This window comes from Lates calcarifer, linkage group LG8 (assembly GCF_001640805.2).
Source record: "Lates calcarifer isolate ASB-BC8 linkage group LG8, TLL_Latcal_v3, whole genome shotgun sequence".
In the NCBI taxonomy this organism is placed as follows: Eukaryota; Metazoa; Chordata; class Actinopteri; family Centropomidae; genus Lates; species Lates calcarifer.
In genome coordinates this window covers 8,799,199-8,826,862 of record NC_066840.1, presented here as the reverse complement: position 1 = coordinate 8,826,862, position 27,664 = coordinate 8,799,199, and the positions used below count along the sequence as shown (strand labels likewise).

At 44.4% G+C, this 27,664-nt stretch overlaps 1 protein-coding gene across 2 annotated transcripts; it reads right to left on the bottom strand.

Annotated features, from left to right (window-relative positions):
• Positions 1 to 52: 52 nt before the first annotated feature.
• fhdc2 (FH2 domain containing 2) lies at positions 53 to 9,686 on the bottom strand. 2 transcript variants are annotated; one of them, XM_018675674.2, is made up of 13 exons: positions 9,416 to 9,686; positions 7,574 to 8,213; positions 7,409 to 7,470; positions 5,628 to 5,730; positions 5,253 to 5,338; positions 4,923 to 5,023; positions 4,557 to 4,627; positions 4,222 to 4,329; positions 3,766 to 3,836; positions 3,148 to 3,265; positions 2,862 to 3,026; positions 843 to 2,776; positions 53 to 331 (listed from the first exon to the last, which is right to left on the bottom strand). In XM_018675674.2, the coding sequence occupies exons 2-13, from the start codon at positions 8,069 to 8,071 to the stop codon at positions 289 to 291; spliced, it is 3,360 nt and encodes a 1,119-aa protein (XP_018531190.1). In that variant the 5' UTR covers positions 8,072 to 8,213; positions 9,416 to 9,686; the 3' UTR covers positions 53 to 288. The 2 variants fall into 2 exon arrangements, with proteins under 2 accessions (XP_018531190.1, XP_018531194.1); XM_018675678.2 differs by having other exon boundaries at positions 53 to 2,776.
• Positions 9,687 to 27,664: the final 17,978 nt, after the last annotated feature.

The following is a 27,664-nucleotide window of genomic DNA, read 5'->3' as shown; positions in this document are numbered from 1 at the left end:
GGAACTTTTTAATTCAACTGATGAGCACCTTTTCATCAACAGACAACACCTCTATCCACATCTCCATCTTTATTCATCTTCTCTTATTTACAAATCCACATAATGCAGTGAATAACAACCAATGCCATTCAATAAAGTTATAGAATATTTTGATATAAAAGAGAAATTACAGTAATCATCTCCTCGCAGCCTCGTCTTCAGTTTGTAAAGTGCATCAGAGCGATAAGGCGACAAGAGGATGAACAGTTCAATAGTGTACCGAGTTTAGTGTGAGGATGCAACGATCACTTAGCAGGGGGGGTCACAGTACTCAAAACGTTTGGACACTTTCCTAAAATAGAATAAAGAGAAAAAAAACATTTTTTTTAATGCCAGTGTCATTGAAACAGTTGTTGCAAAGGACACTCCAGCCATATAGTGTTCACTTGGTTGAATTCATTTTAACAACATGAAATATATGTTAAACTGTTCTACATGTACACATGGGTCTTTCTGTAGTGTCCTATTGCCTGCAAAGGACACAAGTGGATGTAAAAAGAGGTAGGATTTAAAGAAGGTATTCTACTTTTCTAGAGGTGGGTGAAACACATGAGATAAAGTATCGCAGATGCTCCCAGTGCAGCTCTGTGTTACATGTGTAGAACCTAAGCGCTCAGAACTACATACAATTTCATTCATAAGAGTTGAATTTAGATGAGCTACAGTTGAAAGAGAGCAGATTCAGACCAGAAATCATCTGACGGATGACTTGCACCATTCATGAATACCCACACTGTATGAATTAGACAAATGATAAAAGGCATGAAAAGATTTGACAAACAGCACTTTTTTGCTTCCATCACCTCCAGAGTGGCTGAGCTGCAGCAGCCCGGGGCATTTTGGGACCAGGTATCCGTGAAGCTGTAGGGATTTTAGAGCTAGCAGGAGAGGCGCTCGTGCTCGTGGTCTTGGCAGTTTTATTTCGGGCTGCAGATATGACAGCTGTGCGTATTGTCTTGGCCGTGGCAGACGATGGGCTGTGGGCGGTGCGAGGCTGGGGAGAAACCTGAGTCTCAGAGTTTGGGGCGAGCCGTTTTGACACACGGAGAGGAGACCCTCTGACAAAGGCTGGCTGGGTGCTGCCTGGGACCTTCTCAGTAACAGACCTGTCTGAGGTCCTTCGAGTCAGGGTGGTTTTTCCTGGAGTCTGCGTCTCACTTACAGTCCTCTCCCGTGTGCTATTACTTCGTTTCACCTCCACCTGAACAGCAGCGGGCCGAGTGATGGGAGACGAGCGCATTGATATGCTTCGAGAAGCAGACAGCCGGCTAGGGGTGGGTGGGTTTGTAGGGGCTGAGGCACCGTTTGAAGGTTCAGTTTTAGAGCGCACCCTAGGAATGCCTGTGCTGTTGGAAGGTCCTGCACGTGACATAAGTCCTCTTTTGGATCCTATTCCACTACGTACGGGGATCTTCATGGTTTGAATCTCCTCCTTTGATGTAGGTGACCCTGGAGCTGCCCCCTCTCGAAGGTCAACCTCCCTCTCTTTCCTCCACTTGGAGCAGAGGCTAGGGGCGGGTCGTGGGAGTGGAGAGGTTGGGGGAGACAGGGCGTCATAGGATCGGAGACCTTTCACCAAAGTGTGGCACTCCAGCGTTTCACCAACGCGGTACGATCTTGCAATCTCCCTCTCAGGGCATGGCAAATCAGAGTATTCCTCTGGCTGCAACTGGCTGAACTCTGGTAGGCTGGAGGGCATCCAGTTCTCATCCACAGGTGTGGACACTACCTCTGTGTCTGCCTGCTTCGTTGGACCCGCATCAGGTGAAGGCATTGCAGCAGTTGTCGCAGCACACATCTCTCTCATCTGTGGTTGTGACTGGGCTTTATCTGGAGTATTTACAGATGGTTGTGATTGGCTCTCAGATCTCTGGTACCTCAGCAGCCCAGCCCTGGTCTCACTGTGAGAAGGTATTCCACTCGTATGAACAGACTGAGGTACAGGCTCATTGACAGGCGAGCCATTAGATTTACTCTGAGGAGAGTGATCTGTTACTGGCAGGCCAAATCTATGTCTGTGAGCAGAGGGCTGGGCTTTAATGCATAGAGCAGTTGTAGCAGCAGGGTTTGTGCAGGAACTCGGTGAAGAGTCAGTGTTCATCAAAGCCACATGTACATGTGAAGTCTCAGCTTCTTTTTCAAGTCCTGTTTCCTTTGTTTGGCCTTGCAGCGCATAAGAAATGCTCTCAGGCCCCTCTTGTTTGACCGTGAAGGTACGTCCATGCTGAGAATGACTAAATGTAGCAACATGCGAGTCCTGAACTGCTCCCATGCTCTGGTTGGTCGTTTGGCTGAGTTGAGCCCGGCTCCCTCTGCCCAGAACAGGTTCTTGGTCAGTAGGGGAACATGTTCCATCAGTCTCTGGAGAGCTACAAAGCACAGTTGCGTTCTCATGGTCAGAAGAGCTGTTTGAGTGATAACTGTTTGACGTCGGGCTGCTGCCCAGCTCAGGGAAGCTCTTAAGAATGGACGAGTTATGGAGGTGGGCGTCATTGTGGAGGTGGTGTGAGTGTCTGCGGGAGTCAGAGCTTCTCAGGCTGCGACGACTCCAAGTATAGCTCAAGTTCTTCTCTAGGAGTTTCTCCAGCTCGTCCTGGTTCTCCTGACCATGAGGCTCTCTGGCGAGGCTCGGGCCCAGGTCCAGGCTCGTACAAACAGCCAGAGAGCGACGCTTCTCGCCCATCTCACGCTGACGCTCCAGACGTTTCTGTTCCTTCAGCTCCCGCTCTGCATTCTCCTGTAGAAAAAGAATAGTTTGTTAAATCTTTGCATCTACCAGTTTATGAAAAAGTACAGCTTTCCAATGGACTTCTGGATCTAACCTGGACAGCTCTTTGGAAGCGGTGGCAAAACAAATGGAAGACCCTGCAAGCCTCCTCCAGTTTGAAAGTGCTGTCATCCTCACAGAAGAACTCCACCAGAGCCTGACTCGACATCCTCATGCCCTCTACCTCATCCTCTGCCTCCTTCAGACGCTCCTCAGCCACCTGCACAAGAATGGAAAGACATATTTTACCATGTCATCCTTTGAAAGACTTTTCTACTTCGTGCATTCTTGAATCTATTTATTAAGACTGTGTTCATGAAAAACAACAAAATGTTGTATACCTCTATGAAACGTTGCGTATGCTGCTGAATCTCTGCCTCAGTCTGGGTGTCTGCCTTGAGGGCAACCACTCTGCTTTTTAACTTGGATAAATCCTCCAGCACAGATTCCTCACTTAACCTGCAGGGAATGAGAAGACATAATACAAAATTATGCTTAAAACTGTACAGAAACAGCTGTGCATTATGTCTTACAAAGGTCTCACAACCAAAAAAAATCTAAATCCAATCTGAAAGTGTGCAGGATTTAACTTTTTCAATCGACTTGGTAAGACAGAAGGCAGTAGCATGCAAAATATGCTTTACTATAAAAAGCTGAATAAGGATCGTCATTCCTTAACACAATGCAGATAATCAGTGTGTGGGAGAAAGAATCAGAAACAGTGCAAAACTCTCCTGCAGAGCTCAAATATTGGCTTGGAGTATCAATGTTGTCATGACCCACTTTTGCTCAGGCAGCGAAGCTGTTGCCAACAGCTGGGTGTCTCACTCTGATACAAGAATGCAATAGATTTACATTACGTTTTCCATGTTCGTTTTTAATGTTATTAAGCAGGGCTCGTATATTCTCTCAGACTAGCTGATCACTGATCACATCTGAGTTTTTGGGAAGAGACTGACCTAGAGGCGGAGCCAACATGGCCTAGTTGGCTGGGAAATGACAGTAAACTCTGGTCCTTTTTCACAGCTTCCTGTGGAGACAAACACAAATGATTATCCAGTTATTGTTTCGAAAGAAGCAACACAGAATTTGCTAATGTTGACTAAATCATATGCTCTGTGGAGCAGTCTGGTTTGAGGGTCTTGAGCGGCTACTGTTCTCTGAGGACTTGGTGGTTGGAAGTGTTTGTTTTTTGCAAAAACTGTTAGGACTAAATTCCCCAAAAGCAATCAAGATTAACACCTTTTCACTTTTAATGTACAGGTTTGAGCAAATACCTTTATACATCATACAAATCCTCATCATAGGCAGCACCTATACACTGTCCTAAACTTTATATTTGAGCAGTAAGTTAATCCCACTGTACTGTTTAATATATTTATTTTATTCAGGATCTAACTTGCTCTTGTTCTTACCATAGCTACAAAATGCAGCAGATTCATGCCCGGCTTGTTGGCTTTGGTGTCAGCCAGTTTGAGCAGCGATGAAATTCGGAAACCGGCAGCATTCCCCGCATATCCACCCTGAGAAGTCATGCACAAGGTCAGAATAACATATACACACACATACAACATGTGACAACTTTAAACAAACAACGATACAAAACCCAGGTGCGCAGTCAGAGTGATGTCCCTAAATACACACACCCAGACCCCGAGTGACTGGTGTATTGTGCACCAGATAAAAAAGGGACGGGCTCTGCTTTGTCAGGCTGAAGAAGAGAAAATAAATAAAGTAAAGAAGCACTCACAGCGTTCATATAGTTCCCAGCTTTCAGCACCAAACGAAGGATGGAGTGTAATTCAGGACAGCTCAGCAGTTCTAGGCGGGTAAAAGACAGAGATTCAGTATTGTCTCTCAAGGTTGAGGCATAATGAGTATGAATGTGCATGCAGCTGACATCGAGGCCTTGAAATGAGTCAGCAGCTTTGTTTTGCAGGTCTGACACTCAAGCTGACTGATGAAATAAACTCTGATACGAAAAAAACAGATAGCAGATCACTCCTAAATCATTCTGGATCCACATATCAACACACTAAATGGGAGCATTTAAAAGGACAAAACAGACTTAGATCTTTATAGCAGAGGAGTACACAACTCCCTGCTGTTACTTTACCTCTGGCTGCCTCCCTCAGACATCTGGCTGCCACACACAGAGAGGTCACAGCGGGGTCAAACTCTTGTTGCAGGATCATGGCATCCAGACGAAGCCGAAAACTAATGGAAGAGGAAAGAGAGGGACGGGAGGATGAATGGACAGGGGTGACTGATGACAGAGACAAAAAGGCACTCCTGATCAATCATCAGTTAAACAAGCGAATGTCATCGCAAAGTGAAGCACGTGAGGAAGACAAGTGCCCCATAAAAATAAACAGGAAAAAAAGAGAGGAGTCAGAGTATTGGGACTGGAGATAATTTTATTCAGGCTAAGGTGGGGTGTAGCTACCTGGGGACCTCCACCAGCAGCAGCATGAAAAGATCGGGCTCTCCAAGCCAGCTCCGCTCCCCACTGAACCTCCTCAGGCGGGACTCCTGAAAGAGAACAGATGCTGAGCAAAATCTGGAAAGCAGCTCCAATAAAAAAAGAGAGAGAGAGAGAAAAAAAATCTGGGATACTAAAACTAACATGCCGTTAACAGTCAATTCCAATATCTTTCAGCGTGCTGCTTTAGTGGGAACAGACCACATCATACGACATGGTGTAATGGCAAACTTTTGATCATCCTAACCAGAGCCAGATGATGAGTAAGAGAATGGGGATGGGAAAGGAGGGGGGGGGGGTTGTCGCTGTTGTATTTCTATGCCAAAAAAGGCACTTTACCTCCTCACTGTCAGGCAGCAATTTGCAGAGCTCTGTGAGTTTCTCCGCTCCGTAACGGTCCCCAGCACCCTGCCTGATATCCTCAACTATCTCTTTAGCGGGCCTGCAGAAAAAAACGTCAGTATTCACATTTTTTAGTATGACATCATCAACATGCGATGGAGTTTTCAGCCTGGGAAAAGACACAACGCCCTCCAAGAAAACTCATGTTATGAGCAGTATCAACCCTTTGTTTTGCCTTGATCACACAATATTGAAGCTTATCTTATTCTTATCAGTCAAAGTGTCGGGGAGGGAGGGCCGGTCGACGCCACGCCGGCGACATGGAGTGGCATATCCACTGAGCAAATAAAAAGCAGACATGCGGAGAAGACGCCTGAGAGGCCTCGGGATGTCAAGGTGAAAGACCAGAAACTGAGCCGACTGACTGTTTGACCTCTGACTTACTTCTTCCGAGTGACACATCTGTCCTCTATTCCAGCAGTTTTCCATTACCCCCCCCCCATCTCACAGCCCATCACACATGCTCATACTCCCAATACGTGCATGCTACTGTGTGTGTGCCTTTATTCTCAAACAAATTCTCCTCATTCACAAACATTCACATCCACATCTAACTCTCTGACAACAACACAAACACATCCATTGTATACTGAGAAAAAAAATATTTTCATAAGCACTCCCTTTAAAAACAGAAGAGTGGTTAAACCGTCTTTGCTATTTGTCCCAACTGGTTCTATTGAAAACACAATGCTGAGTGAAACAGCCTATAAATAGAATTCGTGCATAATAAAAAGATATTGAAATGTCTGCTCAGACACTGATAATATGAAGCCATATTTTGTTTAAACTACACCCACATTTGAACAGTAGCTCTGTCTCAGTTGAGAACAGAGAGCAAATAAGCTCCTAATAAGACAAATGTTTGTGCGCGGAAGAGGCTGTTTTCACATAATGGCTTTCCTTGCAAGTCCTGACAAATCTAGTTTAGAAAAGAAGTGCTCTTCGGTTGAGAGGTGCACACGTGGAGGCATGACATTATAGCAACTCAGCACTTTCTTTTCCTCTAATTCTTTTTGTACCAGCACATGATTTCAAACATCAATAGCAATGTTTCAGGTGCCATACTGTATGTATATGTGCACTTTAACCATTCTAACCAAAATAGGGCTGCTTCATTTGACCCAGGCAAATATGACAGGCCACCAGTGGGGTCTCTCCCTGTAGGTGGGGGTAGCTTTAACATTAGATGTTTTTTAAAGGGGTGGGGTGGCGGGTGGCAAGCAGGTGTCAGCTCTGACTCCTACGGCTATACCCGGCCACTTACCCACCCACCTCCTTCGAGGAACCCCTCCCCTCCTCCCCCTTTCACCAGTCCAGCTGGTCAGGGTGCACCCTCCCCTGCACCTGTCCCCTGCAATATACCCGACCAGACTCCCTCTTCTCCCTCCTGATGAGAATTCACACTTCTGACACCTGTCCAGGTTCTGATATATGGCTGCATGCTCCAGTTCAATCTCAAGTGAAGTGCTGTTCCCCTGGGCACTTCTGTTTCCTGCACTTAGAACTACTTCCAGTTTTGATTGATGGTGACCTCCAGCAAATGCAGACAAAACAGCTAAAAGCTGGAACTGGTCAAGTTTACCAGACTAGTTGGAAAAGGGCTGCAATTTATGATTATTCATTAATGACAAGCTTGCTGATTGCTGTGAAATGTCAAAAACAACAGAACAAAACCCAAAGATACTGGGACTTGAAGGGACAAGAATGAGAAGACTTACATCTTGAACTGGCGGAGAAATATTCCAGTGTTCATACTGCGTTTGGAGTCCAATAAGGAGATCTGTAAGAAGGAAAAGGACACTAATAAGGGAAGGAAAAGGGCAAGAAATCTCACTATCCTCATTCATTACTGAAACATATCCCTGCCATCTCTGTGATCTGACCTCTTCCGGGCTGTCCTGAGGGGACCTGCAGCGCAGCAGAGCAGACCGGCGTCTCAGGGTGCTGGTCCTGTCCTGAGGCTTGCTGTCTTTCTGACCGAACAATTCGTCCAGAGAATGGAGGTCGATGGGGAACTCGTCCTCGCCCGGTGCCGCCCCGCTCCACACACTCTTCCTGCCCTCTACCTTCTCTTTGGGGATGCGCTCCCAGTTCAGCTTCCTCAGCCGGCTCCGACGGGCGCTGTCCGCCCGGCTGAAGGGCGAAGAGGAGGAGGAGGAGGAGGGAGAGGAGGAGGGTCCAGGTGGAGGTGGGGGAGGAGGGGGTGGCGGCGGAGGCGGTGGAGGTGCCAGGGGAGGCGGCGGCGGCGGAGGAGCGACCCGCGCTGAGCATGAATCCATGGCTGTCACTTCCACAGCTTCAGGGGCAGCGGCGGGCTGGGCAGGCTGTGTTCCATGAAAGGCACGAGTCTCCTTGATGGCCACCGACAGGTTGATGAGCATAGATGCGGCCTGGGTGCCAGAAGAAGTGGGGGTGGGGTGGGTGGGGATGATAGTGGGTGAACAGTCTCTGCTCAGCCAGTCAATGATGTCCTTTCCACTTCCCAGTTAGCTGTAGTTCAAAGGTTCCATCAGTAATTCCAGTCTGGGAAACAAGACAACAAAAATAAAACTCTTACCTCAGACAATATTGAGCACAGAAGGAGACAGGAAATCACTGCAACCCTGGAGGTCTGCCACAGTTAGTAACCTGGGCAATTTGAACTGAGGCAGATGACCTCACCTGAGCTGACACCTGGCCTGATTTCTCCTTTCATTAGCACGGCTCCACTGCACTGACTGATCTAACAAGTAGTTGGAGCTAAAAATGTAACCCCTGCTTCAACTTTCAGCTGAAGTTCAAGGCGTTTTTGGGAAAGTACTAGCTGGGCAAGCTGCCCCCACCCAACCCCCCTCCCACCACCTCTGTAGGCTGTTTGAACAGCTTGTCCCGTCCTGTTCAGTTTCACCTCACTGCATGCACACACACCTCCAACATGCGCCCTCTCCCTTCTAATTAGAATATATGGAGACACCACAGGCAGCGTTAAGATGCACAGTTAAACCACAAAGCTGCGAAGTAGAGGGTCTGCCTCGAGAAAACATGACTTTATAATATTCCCCCCTCCGCGTTATGGGAGATTAACATCTGAGAGCCAGTTGTGCGCACTTGCACCAGCAAGTTTTAAGTGGCCAGGGATTAGTAATGCAATTAAGAGTGACTCAGAGGTTTCAGGTGTCTGGTTCTGGGGAAAGTCTTTAATCATGACACGGCTTTGCGTCTAACCAAAAACACATCCTCTCGTCTTCTCTCTCTCGTGTTCTCAACATGAATCGTAAACTTTTTCGGGGGGGAAACTTTTCAGGGATGCGCTTGATTGCCAAGCTGTTCCGCCGAGCGCCGCGGGAGTGCGCTGCGAAAAAAAAAATTTACCCCGTCGGTGTGGAAATCTCAGCCTCCATCATTCATAGAGATGTGTATCTTCAACAAGGGAAAACTCATTTGTCAGATTTTATTACTCAAGAACTCGTGGGAAGGATGGAAAGTAACGGGAAAAGTGAGTAATTACGCAAACAGAACACGCAAAATTAACATCAGCTATGACTTTTTTCAGGCGATTTAAGAAACCTTGCGGCAATTTTCATGTTGACATTTGTTTAAACTGAAAAAAAACGGTTCTCTTGATCCGGTATTTTACATAGGTTTATCTAGCATTAAAATTATACCTCAATTACAGATTACCATCACACTGTTTAAGTAATTCTCATGTCTGATTCAGGACACCCCAATCATGTTACTTCACTTACCTGCCGTTGATGACTCGTCTCCTGTGAGGTAACTCCACAAACACTAACAGGAGCCACCGCTTTCATTTGAAAAAGAGGGAAATGTCATAAAAACTCGCTTTAATCACTTTTTTTGTTTGTTTGCTGTATCTCCCCTTTTCCTGGTGACTTGTGCCGCTCCGCTCCCAGCAGTCCTCTTGTCTTTCTCAACTTGCAGGGAAACTTCCACACAGTTCCGCGGGAACGCGCAGGCGCGCCCCCGCACGCTGATATGCCCTTATTGTATCCTCCCAGTTTTTCCCATGGGCGGATTTAGGGTTTTCAGGTGGGAAGTACACACTCGATCTTTAACTCCACTTTTTGTCCACTTTTAGACTCAGAGGATGTTTTGGTCGGACTGAAATACTGGTGTATTTGCCAAGAGGAAAAAGATGGATTAAGAGTGTTAAGACCCTCAACAACACAAATAACTTTAAACTCTTTTTTCATTTAATCTTTCAGAGGAATTAATGGCCTTCATATCTACTATAGTGTTTTATAACAATGGTTGCCAGATTAGATTGTACAGAAAAGCTTGCTGCCAGGAGTTGTATTGACAACTTGATAAGTCTCTATTTCAGGCTAATCATCATAGTGGGAAGGACTCTGATCTGTAATTGGTGCAGAAGGCCTTGATCAGGCTAAGAGGAGGCTGATATTGAGAACCTGAGAGAGGGAGCAGATGGCTATCAGACATGGGAAATGATGTCCATGTCTCCTCCCTGATCCAAGAAAGAGGGGGGCACAGGTGAAAACCAAGAGGCTAGAAGTCCCTCTAGGGTGCTGAAATGGCCCAGGTGCTGGGATGCAAGACCCATAACGCCGACCTTTCATCCGAGGTGCTGGAGCGCTCCCGGCCCATGTCACCTGTTGATCCCAGGGTCCGGCTCAGGTAGCCCCCCCCCCCCCACCCCCCCCACCCCCACCCCGCTCTCACAGGCCACGCTGACAGGCGGTCGTCATCACTTCTGGGGCTGCGGTAATTAGGGGGTTACGACCCTCAAAGATCTGGCTATTGTTGCTCCTGTGCAGCAGGGCATGTTATAGTGCGCCTGTGCCAGAATAAACCTCTCTCAGGAAACTTCACTCTCTATTCAGTCACTCACTTCTCTGAGTACAGTGCACTTCTCAGAATACAAGGAAATGCCACTGTTGAGAGACGGCGGCTTTATAGTCCATAAAGGGCCCTGAACAACCCCGCACAACTCCACATATTATGCCAGCATTCGCGCGACATTGACATTGCGACAGTGATTAAAGGATAGTGAGGAGTTAACTTGGCATCCCTCACTTGTTTCGCCAAGACAGTTAAATTGCAAGGAGACAAAACAGTCTGTGATGTGTTTACAGGCCCACTCCCAGCCTGGTCCTCCTCCCCCCCCCCCCCCCTTTTTTTTTTTTTGGCATAACAGTGAGCTTCAGAGCCTGTGCTTCAGTTGGCCCATTCTTTAGTGAATGAATGCACATGAGGAGGTTCATGTGTAGGATTTGTGTGTGTGAGTGTGAGACGGGATGGATACATTCAAGTTAGATTGCGCTGCTGAGACATATGTTGGTGAAAAACAGGCGTTTTTCTTGATGAAGCGTTCAGGAAAACATCTCCAAAAACTGCTGCCTTTTTCCTCTAAATGGAAAAATACGGATTAAAACTTGAGACCCCCAATGCCAGCAACCCTGCAGAAGCTCAGGGTGCTCAGTTTGGTGGGGTGGTTGCAGCCATGCAGCAAGTGTTAGCCCTTCACCATCTCTCCTTCTTAATCTTGCTTTGAAGTCCCACAAGGGTTACGTAAAGGTGAAGGCTATTAGCTCCCTCCTCCCCTAACACTCATAATTATTGGTGCTCTCTCACTCTCTCTCTCTCTCTCTCTCTCTCTCACACACACACACACACACACAGACAAAAACACACAAAAATGGTATTTGTTTTACACAGTGCTTTTTTCATGGTGATCAAATTCTATACAGTGACCTCTGCTGCAAATGGCTTTTCACACTGCAGAAATGAATCCGGATGTAAAGAAATCAATACCATAGATTTTTGTTTGCCCAGATGTCCCATTTATATAGAGTGTAAAAGTGGCTGTAAAACTCTTTCCATGTCAAACTATTGATGTAACCGTATTCTGCCTCTGGTGACGGCTGGTCCGCCTCCTGGTTCTTGGCCATTTTCGAATGTGGAGTAAATAGGTCAGTGTGACTGACTCTGCGGGGGTACTGAACACATGTATAGACATGCACACACACACACACACACACACACCTGGGTCTGATCCCAGACTGGGACAGTAGGTCTGGGGAGGTACTCCTAATCAAATCCAGCTTCTTCAGATAGTTCTTGGTTTTCCCAGCTGCTCTCAGATCACGTGCAGTTCTCCACAACAGACAAGGATCTCTGGCTTTGGTCAGACCACCGGCCTGATAAGGAGAGACAGCAAGAGACAGACAACACAGACAACACAGACAACACTCTCAACGTCTTGCCCTGTTTTTTTCCCTGAAATTCTCTCACACACAAACACACACAAACTTGATATATGCATGCATACAGTGCATATGTTATATATGATATGTTATATATGATAGTAAAAGACACAGAGTGGCTGGTGCTGCACAATGTGACTCTAAGGGTTCACAGACAGGCCACTGGACGATGATACAAACATTATGGAGACAGAAAGATGAGAGGACTGTGAGTCAAACTTGTGGAGAGAAGAAAACACTATAGAGTGGAAGCTTTCACTTTTTCAGGTTTTCATCTCTTTGTCAGAACAGACTTGTATGTTTGAAGTTTTTCTTCTGTATGTCTCTCTTTTTAAGCTTCCTGTACATTGATTGTTTAAGACTTCCCCCTATGTGCTTTTGCAACAATATTAGCCACGGTCCCTCTGAACATAATCGATTTGGAGAGCAGACAAGAGACACTGCTGAACCCTGTATCTCGCTTTGTTTTCATAGACGGTCCTAAGTACACAGCTGACGCTTTGCTATGTTTACCAAGCTGTCTACTGTCTCAACATTGGATGCATTTGCGCACACGTGTGTGTCTGTCGGGTTGTGATAAAAGTTAAATTCCCCAGCCTGGATGTGGGGGATGCTAGTGGAGGTGCTTGTGGCCAGTTGTCCATGCGCATTGTGTGAGTGTGGTTTGCTTAAATTAAAATCAGCAGGGTGGAAGGGAGGCTGAGGTGCTTGTGGTCAGTTGTCCTTGGGGAGGGTGGGGGGGTCAACTCTGTTTGTCTTTGCACATCTGGCCACTAGAGCCACTTCCGACTCCAATTAGGATTTCCTGAGACTCAATAAAGGGGATTATTGGCCTGCAAAAACACTAGCCCAGACTGTCCCACCTTCGGTCGCCTTCCTGCCCCAGCTGCTACGGTCATTACACTAGCCAGAACTACAGTCGCACTCCACTAGAGGCTCACAATGACAGAGGGACATAAAGCGACATAGACGAATCAGCCCTTTTCTTCCCATGTTTTTCTTGCATGTCTTTGTCTCTTTTTTGGGGGGGGTGAAATTTAAGACTCCTCTTACATTTGATCCCTGGTTTAGACTCTCCTCATATGTGGAATGAATTAAGCGCTTCATAAATGATGTCAGTGAAGAAATGGAAACTAAATTTCTCCCGAACCGGCTGATGAGAGACCACAGGAGTCTGTATACCAAGCTGTGGTTGGGCACAAAGCCCGGGGGCAGAGCGCAGGGGAGCTGGGCCTGCGTTGACAGGGGGTCCTGAGCGGCTGCTTGTGTGGCAAGAGTGATCACACAGTTAATATTCAAAGGGCTGGGCCTGTTGTAAAGAAGCCACTAAATAGGGGTTGACAAAGCGCATCGTACAAACAAAGGCTTCTCCCTAAGTAGGCTGTGTATATAGCACGAAGCGCAGTGAACGGATAGGCTTTGCTGGGGTGGTCATGTATGGAGTCTATAGTGAGTTATTAAAGCAGGGCCTCCTGCTCTTCCTCCCCCACCATCACAGTTAACTTCAAACCCAACCACATATTCTTCCTTTCATGTCTCTTTGGCTGTGATTAGTTTTTTTTTAACTCAGTCGCAAAACTGCAGACTTTTGTGCATCCTAGTCCAAACTGATTGCATTTTTTTTTTTTTTTTTTTGCTTGAACTCAGGATTTTGTTCATTAAATATAGATTGCATTATTTATTTTACCTGTACTGCATAAAACCTTGCAGTTATAGCATTCAGATAAACTGCATTATTTCCCCTGGTTTCCATCTGAGTAATGATTATAACATCTACGTGCTTCGTGTTGAGTATAGCCTTGCAAATTCCCTTCTACATCACCACACACACACTCGCCATGCACGTACACACACACAATTACTTCAGCCATCTAAACCTAATTATTCTCCCCCTGCTTCTCTATGCCAACCAGTGATGTCACCCAGAGAGAGACAGTGCCTGAGGGTGCCCATGCTGGCAGGGGAGAAGAGGAGAGGAGAGGAGAGGAGAGGAGAGGAGATTAGCAGTAAAGAGGTTAACACAGTAGGAAAATGAAGGGGGGACCCCCAGAGTTTTGGCCGGCCCTTGTGTTGGGGCTAGCAGGGATTAACCAGCCCGCTCTGCTGCTGGACCCACAGATCCCAGCCTCCTCCTTTCTCCTCCTTCCCCGGCTCCGATAGACATTCAGCCAACATATTTAAGGCTGAAAGGAAAACATGGAGGAATTATGAGGGCCAGGCCCCAAGGGGACTCCCTCTGGGATTAACCTGGCTGCTACTCTCTTCCCATCCTTTCCTCTGGCATTCACTGGTCCTGCGCTGAAACCTATTCATCCTCACTAAACTGTTGCATAACAATGCGGCCTTTTGCTGCAGCACTGAAGCTGTTGGTAAAACAAGGCACCCTTGGGCCTCCAGAACCCCCTGAGCCCAAGGCCCAGTTTCTTGTGTTATGGGGGAATCTTTTGGAGGCCGGAGCTGCTGTGTGGGTGACTGGACATGTGGGGCACACGTCATAGTGCCGGCAGGAATTAATGAGTGGAATATAAGATGTGGGATAATTTTAAGAAATTGGTTGGTTTTTTGGCAAATGCATTTATTTGCTTTCTTGCCAAGAGCTAGTTGAGAAGATCAACCACACTTATATATGCGCATTCAGTAAGTAACTACAGTCCTCAGCCAGTTAGTTTAGTGTAAAGACTGTAAACAGGCCAAGGGGTTGACTGGCACACAAACCCCCAGTAAAACCACACACATAAGTTTTTGTACATATTAAATAAACAAGGTCTGTGTGTTAATAAACTAGCTCAAGAGGTGCTGGTAGGCAGACTTTGTTACCTTTGAAGAGCAAGGCTAGCTGTCTCCCCCTGTTTCTCCCAGTCTTTATGCTAAGCTACTTTAAGATCTAAGTATTGCTAAGAGTATGAAGTTGTCTCTGACATGAGGGCTCACTGGTCTCATCTGGTGAATCGTAAACATGATAAAAACAGCTATTGTCCGAGGCAATTGCAGTTTAACACTTCTAAAAAAAAAGACAAGATGATCTCAAAAGCCTTAATGGAGAGGGGCAGGATGAGGGAGAGATGACTTAATGTGGGTCAGATGAATGGGAAGACAGCATGGGGTTTATTCTACTCTCTGGAAATCACGTGCAAACCTTCTCTCCCTTCCTTCCTCTCTCTCTCTCTGACACATGGAGATCTGGCATGTTTGGCAGAGGGAGAAAAGAGTGGCAACAAAAGGATGAGTGACCAATGCAGAGTTGCGATGGCCAGCTGAGTTATTTGGTCAAAACCCAGTAAAATGGAAGGACAGGCTGTTGCTAGGCTGTGCTGTGAGAAAGAGAGAGCACTCCGGCTGAGCTCATTGAAAAGAACCAGGCCCCTGTTTACTCACACAGATATTCCACTTTAGAAGCACTGCAATCACCAATTAGTATTATTACCCACTATTACCTCCTATCACTCTCTTTGAGCCTTCATTAACCACTCAACCTGTTGAAGGGGATCTAAAGAAGTTACCAAGAGGCGGGAAGGAAGCCTAAGTGGCAGTGAGTGATGGGTGGAAAAAAAAACAATGGACATGGAAATTTACTATTTTTATAACTCACATTATTACCTATAGCTCACCCAAATGTAACACACCCTATTCAACCTGCTCCCCATTTTTGGCTTTTACAAAAGACACTGCTCTGAATTTATACTAATCTGTTGGCACACCCTGCACTCTCATTGCTTTGGAAAATGTGAGAGTGCTTCAGATTTTCAGAATGTCAAGTCAAAGGTCTAAACATTGTGTCAGTGTAACGGCCTCTCTGCCCTTGACAACTAAAGCACTACACACCAAAACACACACAACTCAAACTTAGAACAAATCACACCCCCATTTTTTCCCTTGCATAATTCTGACTGCAGTGGGTTGTAAACATAAATGGTAAAATGCCAGAAAAAAAACTAAATAAAAAACAAAAAAAAAAAAAAAAAAAAAACATGATTCTGCAGGACCTATAGATTTATGACAATATCTTTTATCCACTAAAAAAGAGATTCAATGACTCTGTATGCAAATACTTTGTATTTATATTGCTGTTTTAAGGAAAACGTACAGTTTCCCTGCACATTTCAGTATGACAAATAACCAAAAGTTTGGTTCTCTACAGAAGTAACTGTCAATAGATATTAAAAACATAAGTTTTTCTTATTGCAGAAATTTCCAAATTCCATAAAAAAGACCAAAACAAATAATGAACTGATCCTACCAAGATACATAGCTTATTCTCCATACACTTCCAGTGTTGTCCAAAAATGAATTCATTTTTATTCATGAACCACCCTGCTGCCATGATTAGCTGCTTGTACACTCAATCTGTGGCACAAAATAGTCCCCAGCATATACACTATTTATTTCTGTTTGAGTAACCTCTTTAAAAGACAACAATTTCCAGCTGTTTTCAGAAACTACTTTTCCTTTTGAAAAACAATATATTTGTGACCAGTTTTCAAAGATTTAGATCTTCAGATGGAGGAAATGGGCCAGAAAGTACAGAGAGAGGGATTAATGCATTGTTATTATGTAACTGCTGCCCGTTGTTCCCTCCTACTGATCCATGCACTATATGTCTGCTGCCTCTGTTTGTCTGTGAGTTCTGCAGTTGTGCGTGTGAACTGCGTATAAACAAATGAATTGCCCCTCCTCAAGATCAATAAAGTTGTCTGAATCTGTCACTAGCCTTATCCTTCAGAGGTTTCAAAGAGAACAAAAGTGTTCTTGTGAGCAATGGAAAGAATAAAAAGTTAAAATCCTTTTTATCAGTAACTGATGTAGTGCTTTATAAGAAATGAGAGACTCTGGGTGTCTGCTTTAAAACAATGTACACAGGAGAAGTATCACCCAGCCCGCAGAAGGTTAGATAAACAGATCTTTGCATTTCTGTTTATCCCTCACATGTATTCCACAGCAGCCTCTGGCTCTGTGTTGTGAAAACTCAGGATGGGCTCTAAAGGAAACAGACTCAAAGGATTATCTTGGGCCGGTCCTATACACAGAAACCAGAGAGAGAGAGAGAGAGAGGAGAACAAGATATAAGAGAAGAGAGATAGATGCAGAAGGAGAAAGCAAAACAGAAAAAAGAAACCCATTAAGATATGTGTGTTGAATCCCTAGAGGCCAATGTCTTGTTTGAAGAGCCCTGAGGTTAAGGTCAGAGGTCACAGGTTGGGCTTAGAGGTTATCAGCGGCTGTTTAGGGTTAACTGCAATTGTCTGTATAGATGAGCACTTCTACAGTTAAATGGATTAACTCAGTGAAGGTATTCAGGGGTTAAAACCAGAGTGCAAGCCCACATCAGCCCCACAGACACAAACACAGAGCATACACACTTACACATTTTTTGTGCACATATGTACTTTGGCAGACACACTGGGGATTGTATGGGTATGGTTTAATGTGGAGCTGGGGTGTGAGAGGAAGTCAGTGGGGAGCAGAGGTGTTGGACCCTGTCATCCTGTTGTTACTGGTCACACCTGCCTGTTGTTCCCAGAGAGTGTAAAGAGTTAACAGGAGGTGCTGTGTTTGTGTGTTCAGAACAACAAAATTTAACAGAGAGGAACTAGTTAATTATACCACGATCCAAATATGATGTGGAAATCATTCATTTTTTGAGTGATCCAAGGGCTTGTCCAAAGTACACACAACTGCAGCAGACACAACAAGCGTCAATCCCACAAACACACCCACGCACACAGACACACACTTACGTGAATGATAATGCTAAAGCTCTTGTTTAACGCCTCCCTCATTCAGCATGCGGGGGGATGTACTACAGTGCATTCTTAATGGTCTTCCAACTGTGACCAGGAGGAGGAGGAGGAGTGGGGGAGGTGTCAAGAATAGATCTAGGGAGGAGGAGAGGGAGGCAGTAACTTTAGAAACAAAAAGCTTTGACTTGATTCTTCCAAGACACAGAATATTTTATTTGCCCATTTGTTTACTGTCTTTGTTTTCATTGTGAATCAGTTCTGTTTATTCCTGTGCTGAATACATTTGACTGATGCTATTTCTCTGTATTTGCACCCACATTAATGCTTGTCAGTAGACCTATCAGAGTTGCAGTCACTACACATCACAGACCCTCGCAGCAGTTCTGTGCATGTAGGACACCCCTCTCAGCTTCGACTTGGCGACATCATTGTTTTGGTTCTTGTTGCACAGGAGACCCCACAGTGAATTCTGTGTATCTTAGGCCAATCTCAGTCATCTCCACTGACCCGCAGAGGAGTCGCGCATGAGACACGGCAGTCGTAACGTCCAGCTCCGGCTGGTGCTGTGATCAAGCATAAACAGAGCACGCCTGATTACTTCCATAGGACTCGGTGACAATGTGGGCATCAAAGTAGAGAAGGGTGCCACTGTGTGGAACATCAGAGCTGTAGGGTCCAGGTTCACAGATCTGGGCACAGAGTGGGTCTTTCATACGCGGGACCCCGATCCCTGACTGACGTGGAGACTCCTTTGAAGTGCAGTTTGTTGAGGCCTAAACGCCAAAGCTGGTTTAACGTGCTGAAATGGATCCTTTGTATTCCCACTTGGTAGTCACATATGCTCACAGATCTGGCATACACAGAAACACAGACAACACGTCCCTCCCTATACATTACGCCATGTTTGATTTTTCACTGATCAAAGTAAGATGTATGGAGGAGAGGCTTATAGGAGGAATTGTAATGACATGTTTGAGTCTCAACGTTAATTCTGAGGCTATTTCCCACCAGGTGCTTGACATGGGTGTAAAAACAGGGGAGGGCCACAGATTGTGCAGCCACAGTGCTCCATGGGCCATAATAACACAGTGCTCCCATAAAAATAGCAGATAAGGTTAAGGGTACTTATTACAACTGACAGCAATGATAAAGTCTGCTGTGCAGTTTTATGCTCCACTCTTGCTTTGTTAGATCAGATTATAAATATGCGAACATGACCATTGATGGGACATGCTGCTGAATATTTTTAACATCGGGTATTGTGAGAGTATATAACAATCAGACACAGTGCAATGTGCTGCATATTTACATAATGTCCATATAACCGTTCATTCAGTAGTCCCTCTTCCACTCCCATTTCCCCAGGTGCACTGGGCAGGACTTTGCTAGGTAATGCTAATTATGAGCTAGTTGGTTTCAAGCATTGTGTATCACAAAAAGGGGATTTGCTCCAAACTGAGGCCATGCCAAAAAAACAGGCCTGCACACACAGCACATAAGCAGGGATGTCTGAATTGCTGGTTATGTCACAACATATTTTTTCTCCCTCCATTTAACAACTGTAACATAACAACAGAAGCAACAACAGGCCTAATAATAATATTGCTTTACAAATCGCAAGACTATTAATGACGATTAATGACATTCAAACAGGTAAATCATGAGAATGTGAGAGATAAATCAGTGAAGTGTATCTATGAAAAGTTTCAAACTGATCAATGCCAACATCAGCTCTTTATTATGCTGTTCAAAAACTCACAGCTGCTCTGTTCTCTGCCTCCATATGTTTTATGTGCCCCTCTCAATCTGTATAAATTAGTAAATAGTTCCTGTTTCTGTAACCAGCCTCCCAGCCACACTGTTCTCTACAGCCAGAGACTGAAAGTCACTCAACCACACTGTAGCAAACATGACAGCAGGGCTGCCACAGTCTCCATTGTCCAAGTGTTTCTCTTTCCTGATTCGGTCTGAAAATTGCCACACTTCAAAGCGACTAAACATTTGGGTCAACATTTGTTATTTGTCCTCCTGCATGCAGTTGTTGATATGTTATGTTCTCTTTTAGAGTTGCTGGAACAGCTGACATCCTTCAGCCTTCATATGGTTGTGTTTTTCTCTATTTTTGATGGAAAAATAATGGCCCTTATCTGGAGAAAACATGCACACTTGTAGTTAAGTCAATGCTCCAGCCTGAGCCAATATCCATTTCTTAATGTACATTCACTTCCCCTCACAGGACTGTTCAGCTCTCTTCCACTTCTGGGACTTGAAAGCCTCACCCAACAGCCTGCTGGTCCAACAACAATATGAGAGCAGGCCCATGAATATTAGCCTCTGGACTGCTGCCCACATCTCACATTTTGGATTCAAATAGGTAAATAGATAAACCCACCTCAGACACAGGCCAGTGAAGATTTGCTAGGCTATGCACACAGTTGCTAGCTACATTAGCCAAAATGTCAGCTACCATTATGGTTCTCAACCTGTCCTAACACACCTATTTGTCCTCATGTTATCACAGCAGAGTTTTAGCTAGTTAAATTCTTGATCTTTTGGTTAGAAAAAACAAACAAACAAACAAACAAACAAAAAAGACAGAGAATATAGCTGTCTCTCAGAGTTAGAACAGGACATGTGTTAGCCAGTAGCTTGAATTGGCTAGCTAGCTTGTAACTTAAGCCAGGAAGTCGACCACTGTTGGCTAATAACACACTGGCTATGGAGGATACAGTGTTTACCATTTCCTCTTGATTGCATTAATTATTTGTCTTGGTTTAATTAAACACAGATTTAATTAAACACAGTGTTTCTTTGGTAAGTGTCCATGTCACAGTGATAATGAAGTGTGACATAACAAATCAACAGAGTACATTATTTGGAATTTTCCTTTATAGTTATTTTCCAATATCAAGACATCTGGTCATTCATGGTCGCCTATTTGATTAGTCTTTGTTATACATATGTTACCAATATGCACTTCCGCTCTCTGTAAAATTGCTCAACTTTTGCTTAGCATAGTAGTAGGAGTATTGACTGAAATAAGGCAGGAAAAGCACAAATGTAATTAATTAACGTTAATAACGGCTGCATTCCATTTAGATGTGTCAGTTCCCGGGTCCACATTTTGTGCTTGCTCACTGGCCTGGCTTATTGAGCTCAAAATGGAAACTCAAATGGAACAGTGCCATTATTAATGATATCACTTCCAACTGTGCTTTCTCTGTTATGATGAGTCAAAATGAGTGTTGAGAAAAAGACATGTTGGTTGGGAGAAAATTAAACCACCCCCTCACAGATAAACACTACCAGGAATGCAACATCAGACTCTGTAGACTGTGAGAAGATTTTACATAGGATTTTTTCACAGCGGACATTTCCTAGTAGGAAAGACAAAGGTGTAATTAATATCATCAAAAATAATTGTTAAACTGTTACACCTGTGCTGTACCTGCTTGAACAATGGCAGTGTAGTTGACAGAACATTACACATTATGACACTAGGCCCCTCAACAGCTTTATTGTATACTTGTCAACTAGTTGTATATTAATATGTAATTAACTACAGATGCAAACACATAGTGAGTAATTTTAACTTGATTGGTGGTTAAAGACTTGGAGTCTGCAACTCTGTGTCTGTGATGTCAAAGGTCACCACCCCATCCACTCCCTCACTGATCCTTGTTTCTGAATCAGCAACCTCTGACCTTTCACCCCCATGTTTCCCACTGGTTGGTCCCATCTTTCAGGGGGCTGTGTCTGAGGAGTAACCCAAGGAGAAATCCAGAGCTCTGGGGAGAGAAGGTTAAAGATCATTCAAGAGTACAGAGCTGGGAGGTAAGATTTTAGTACACCTGTAACTTTACATAGAAGTGCACTTCTCAGCTGCCGTCTGACAGATTTCGGATAGCAACTGCGCAGGAGTACTGTGTGTTCACCATGGGGGGGGGGGGACATATAAATCATCAGATTTACTGCTTCATATAAATCTTACATGTGAGAAATCCAGAGAGTGCCTGACCTTGTACCCAGTGTTATATTGTTTCACTTTTCATTCATACAGTCAGCAAGACAAAAGTCCCTGTGATTCCTGTAATTGTTTTGCAAGAGATAACACAGGAAACAGGGAGGATGTAATCCTCTGAATTTGAACAGCTTGCAGATAAATCAAAAATAAATAATTCCCTTATGTTGTGACTTTCCAGTAAATTTCAGAGATGAAAGTTTGCAAATTAATTCTTTTGGCAATGCTCATAGAGCAATATTAGACAGTACAGCAGATTTCATGACCCCCTGCTCTCTTGGTGGCCTTTGACCCTGGCAGCCTCGTCACCACAGCTGTGTGTGAATACTGTCCCACGCTGGCTGGAGTAAAATGACTCTTATCCTTATTCCAACTACAAAAATAGTACAGAGTTAGTTTCATAAGTTCAAGAACAAAACATAAAAAAATATATTAATTGTGTTGTTGGAGATGTGTACTAAATGTTCTCAACGAATTTTGGTTTGTTACATCATGTAAAATGAAAAAAGTTAATATATTATGCCAAAGGGTGTGTGACCCTGAGGAGATAATGATATAATCATTGCCTGCATGTACTGAACAGCTCAATTTTAAGCCAGAACAGGGTGTGATTGCTGCAAATTTGCTGTGACAAAAATGAGTGTGTCTTTTGCTTGAACCACAGTCGCCCAGTGCCACACAGATTAGCACTTTTACTTCAATTATCCTCTTCACTTGGTTTTCACATTTAAAGTAAAACCACAGCCATCACTCTGGAGATTCAGCCCAAAATTCTCCTTGTCATTTTTTTTTTTTTTTTTTGCTATGACATTTTACAAGAGGTAGGTCAGCACATCTACAAGGTCAGCTCTGTAGTTTGTCATTATGGTCTCCCTGTTTATGACTGTGCATACGTGTGTGTGTGTGTGAAATTGTCTCCAGCGTATGCTTTATTGCACCCTGTGGCAAGGGCAGTGGATGTGGCGGCCAACAGGCAGCAGTTAACGCCTTTTCCTCCCGACTCCTTCCCTGTTCCTTCCACAGCTGCTGTGGTCCACCCCGTTTCCTACCTATGCTGTGTACACACAGATACAGACGCACAAAGACATACACACTACAACTGGCCAGACATGATTGCACATGTTGCACCCGCATTAAGTAACACAATTATCTTTAATTAAGAAGGGAAAAAAAAACACCTTAACACCCCTGTCAAGTTCTTAGAAATCCAACTTGGCATATGGAATAACCCAACTGTGAGCAACATTAGGTTAGAATGACAATATTTACAAAATGTTGTCAAAACCTTTCCTTCATGCACACACTCAAATCAAGTATGCATTGTATCTTGAAATGAGTCCCAGTTTCCGTAATATTTCTACAACTGTGTGTGTCATATAAACAGGATACCTACAGAGGAAAAGAACAGGGTGGGAAAAGACAGAGGCAGGCCAAGAGGTAAACTGTTCAAACAACCACATGAACAAATAATTGTACGGTCGCTATATGAGAGGAACTCGTGAATCACCATGTGGGAGAGAGGGAAAATAAACAGATCCAAAGGAGAAGAAGAGACTCTGGACTGAACTGCTTTAGCTACATGTATAACTATGAACACTGCAACTGGTGATGGTGAATGAGATTACATATGGAACATAAACACCTCAGAGAACCAGCTCTGTGCTGCTGCTGCTGCGTATTATTATTATTATGAAGCTTATCTTCTCAAAGTTGATTTAATCCTTTATTGTGTCACAGTGTGCAGTTACATAACTTGGAACGGCATCAATAAGACAGAAAGGGAAAAGTTCTCACACACAGAGGAAGACCATAATAAGCTGGCTGTGGCGTATGAACCGTCAGCCTGTGGAGAACAGGTGCAGTAGGTACAGTTCAAACACACGGGCTTCCTCTTAAGCTGCTTATACGACGGCGGCAAAGTGGAGACCTTTGGTTTTAGGGTGAACAGTGGTGTATTGTGCCCCGAGCCTGGTGAGAGGCTGATTTCTACTCTCCGGCGGTGACCTTCTTTCCGGACAAAGTGTTCCCCCCACCATGACTGACTGACTCACAAGGTACGGCCTATTACGCAACTGGTGGGTAGAGAGGGGGTGGGGGTGGGGGTTTAGTGATGGATGATCCATTTTTCTGGATAAAAGGTTTCACAAAGTGGATGACTTCTGCGTGAGAACGGGACACAACACAAGTCCTATTTGCTCAAGGCTGGCCACAGGTCAATTATGCTGTAACTGTCACTGGTGAGGAAAGCCATTTGAATGATGCAGAGAAACAGAGAGGGAGGCCATGAAGAGGTGAATGACTGGCCATATTAATCTAAAGAAAAGAGGACCACCACATACGTAGATTTTTGTTTTATTTTGTGGAATCTGTGTGTGTGTGTGTGTGTGTGTGTGTGTGTGTGCACTTTCAGGCCTATGGAACAACATAAATCCTCCCACTTGTATCACTGTGTTTATAGTACATGTACAGTTAGTAATTATATGGTTAACCCATGACAGCTTATTTGTGTTTTTCATTTTAAGGATGTAAGGTTCCACCTCCATTTGATCTTAAACAAACAGAGGGATGGGCCACGACAAGTGGCTCTGTTCACAGTAGGAGGAGGAGAGAGGTCACGGAGAAGCAGCAAGCATGTTCCCAGTGTTTTGTAGTGGAGATGCAGAGCATTAAAAGGGTATAGAATAAGTGGTGAATATCTAAAAGAGTGAGTTAATGATGCTATAAAGCTAACTGAAGATAAGACTCTGAGATAACTGCCTGATGCAGACTCACAAAGTTTTTTAATGAGCAAGTGAAAGCAAACAACATGCTAATAAAATAAATTAAAACAAGACTGAAGAAAGTGTGTAAACTATAACCTTAAAAGTAAAAAAGTAAAAGACATGAAACACAAGGGAGTTCAAATCTGAGGCTGCACACTGATTCACAGGGTATGAAATACAAAATCAACTGTACCACACATGGTCACGTAGACAGACAGGAGAGCCCCTCAGATATTCTAGGACCCCAGCCAGCCAGGGGGAGTCTCCTCTAATCCTTCCCCACCCCAGACATCCCGTCTCTAGGATCGCACGCCACACGCTGCCCCCTCAGGTGGATCTAAATCAGATCTGGCAAAGCTGGGATCAGTGGAGTTTTCCATCCGCGGAGACTTTTTTTATGTAGGAGATTTAGTTTTAAACCCTGGGACAAGTCATATCTTCACCGTGAAAATGCGCAACATAGTGTGCAACATATGAAGTGACATTCAGAGCAAAAGTTGTGTGTTTGACTAACAATACACTGCTCTCCTCTTCGTGCAGGAGGTGGTAATTTTTGGACAGAAATGGGGGCTCTACATCAGTCAGTGTGACCGGGACAGAAGTGGGTGCTGTTGTAACTGGTAGACAGTCCCAGAGGGCGAATAAAAGCTAGGACCCGGGGGTCGGAGAGGGCGTCAGTCAGCCGGTGTAATTGATAGGAGAGACTGACAGCTGCTGTCATGAGAGGTGTCACTGAGCCCTCTACACTGCCACTCTCCTCCTCATGAAGAGAGGAGGAAGCACTGGTGCAGGAAAAGAGGAACGGGCAGGGTGAAACCAGAGGGGTCAGGGAGTCAGGGAGGGACGACAGGTGATGAATGCAGAGATTTAAAGGAGGCACCGGACAGGCCCTGACACCTTCACTGCCAACACCAGCCCTGACCTGCCCTGTTTCTGCTCTCTGACATTGTGATAGACATGGAAAGGCAGGGTTAAAGTGTAAAGTAACCTAATGCAATATAAAAGTACTTCAAAGCATTGTCATGTGACTTGAACGATGACAAATGATAATAATTTGGTGTTTGTGTTTTCCCCCATCTGCACTCAATAACTTAGATTAATGTGAAAGTAACCTAAAACGGATCTGTATTTTTCCACCTGTGCTGAATAACTTTTAAGTTAATACCCCTGAAAAGGTGAGTATTAAACGTGACTTCAAACAGAAACAAACAGTTTACAGCAGTGCATTTTTCTGCATAGTTGTGTTGTTCAGACACAACTTCCAACCACAAAATGTGTGGCTATAAAACATCAGTCTGCACCTGACAAAGGCCAGGAGCATGAATCAAACTACCAGTACCTGATGATTAACCTAGCTGGCAGCTTGAAGTCCAAGTGTTTTCCACAGAGCTGCAGTTATTGGGAGCACACTTCAATTATTTGAAGACGTAACCCTGATGAAATAGGGGCTGTAATAACCTAAATCACAATGATTTTAAAGCTTTGTGCTTTTTAAAAGTGACTCAGCTTTGTCTCAGTGTGTTAGTGTGTCAACACTCACAGCAGGTATTCTGGCTTGTGTTACAACGGCAAAGTCACTCTTGAGGAAATGCCTTTGTTCTGTCTTTTTTTTCTGTCTGTCTTACAGAGAGGAAGCTTATAGTGACAAATATGTCTGTTGCTCCAGGGCCATCTGGCAAAGCAATAAAGTGGTGCACTCATGCAGAAATTATGGTTGTCTACTTCTCTGCCATTGATTTAATTTGAACTTTCCTCTCATTTTCTAGCAATCTTATAAGTGTAGCCATTTGTTCCTTCCCCTTATCACTGTGAAGGCAGCTAATGAATTAAGAAGGCATATACTGGCTCTCTCTTTCCATGCAAGTTATAACCATGGAGACAAGTCTAGCAGCTACAGGATTGGTTGTAAACATTCTATCTTGCAGAATATTTATTTATAAAGATGTAATTCTATGTGGCACTCTGTGCAACTGGTTCAGTTATCATCATCAGTCTGGTCTGACCAAGTCAGCAGCATAAAGTGAAATTCAGCATCTTCATGAATTTCTACTTTTTGGCAGTTTAAACAGATTTTTGTGTCGACTTTCATCCAGAAAATGAAATAAATAGCTTTATTAGCTTCCCTGCTGGGCTGGAGTAACAGTTGTGAACTCATTGATCAGTAAGCCTGAAACTGTAGATGTGTACTGAGATATTTGACCATGATAGCTGTTCCAGATGTGAGTGAGCAAGAGAACATTCATCCATTACAGTAAAAATATGCTTGTCTGAGCTCATGCACGGTAAGACACGAAGTTATGAGTCACCAAATGGAGCAAAAATATCTAACTAATGAACAAATAACTCCCTCTGTATCCCAAAGCAACCCTATTCAAGTATCTAGGAAAGCATTCCAAAACACTGCAGATAATGTGGGTCATCAGCTTGGTTTGGATCTTATCCTGAAATAAATGGGCTGAAATAATTTAGGCCACTCATTTGGTTGCAGAATATCCTGGCCTGGCAATTAAACAGCACAACAAGCTCCCAATATCTCCAGGCTGTGCTGAGATTTTAATAGCAACCAGTCTAAATTGACCTGAGAGTCAATGAACCTCTTGCTCTCACGTGCTTCCTAAAATAGCCTATGTGAAAGCAGGGTCTATTGTCGAGAGTTGTCACCCACCCTTTAGGCAAGGGAAGATGTGTTCACCCTGACTGCCTTCCTAGTGACTGTAGCGTGCACAAAGATAAAGCATGTCAGATGCAATCGCCATGGACACACAGTGCCCATGACATCATTTCTGTGCACAAGTGGCCCGCTAAGCAGTGTGAAGAGTGAGAGCAAGGGAGAGTGAACGTGTGGAAGAGTACACAAACCCTGCACCCTATGCATGCTTTGAGCACACAGAGCAAAGCCAACATGGGCAATGATGTCAACTGTTTTCCCATAGAGGCACTATGGGAAAAACTGGGGTGCAGCAAGCAGTAGCCCCCTTTTCAACATCTTCAAGGCAGAATGGCACGTTAATGACTGCCTGATCACTTCACGGGCCACAACCTTGAAACTGACGTGTTAAACGTGAACTGAAAAAATACTGTGTGTGTAGTAAGACAATAAAATGAGACCCTGTGTTGCCTATAATTCAGGTTTCAAAGTAATGTTGACTGAGGTTTGTAATAAAACTGAGATGCTGCCCAAAAGGTTTATAGGTTTTATTAATAAACTGAAGAAGGGGGTTCTCTCAGT

What these genes read in the sequence shown, in the direction of transcription:
- fhdc2 (XM_018675674.2), bottom strand. Translation starts at nt 8,071, where the DNA reads ATGCTCATCAACCTGTCGGTGGCCATCAAGGAGACTCGTGCCTTTCAT. An exon ending in TGCTGCCTGACAGTGAGGAG is followed by an intron (nt 5,339 to 5,627) that starts GTAAAGTGCCTT and finishes GTTCTCTTTCAG; the next exon opens with GAGTCCCGCCTGAGGAGGTT. An exon ending in CTGGGAACTATATGAACGCT is followed by an intron (nt 4,330 to 4,556) that starts GTGAGTGCTTCT and finishes ATGACTTCTCAG; the next exon opens with GGTGGATATGCGGGGAATGC.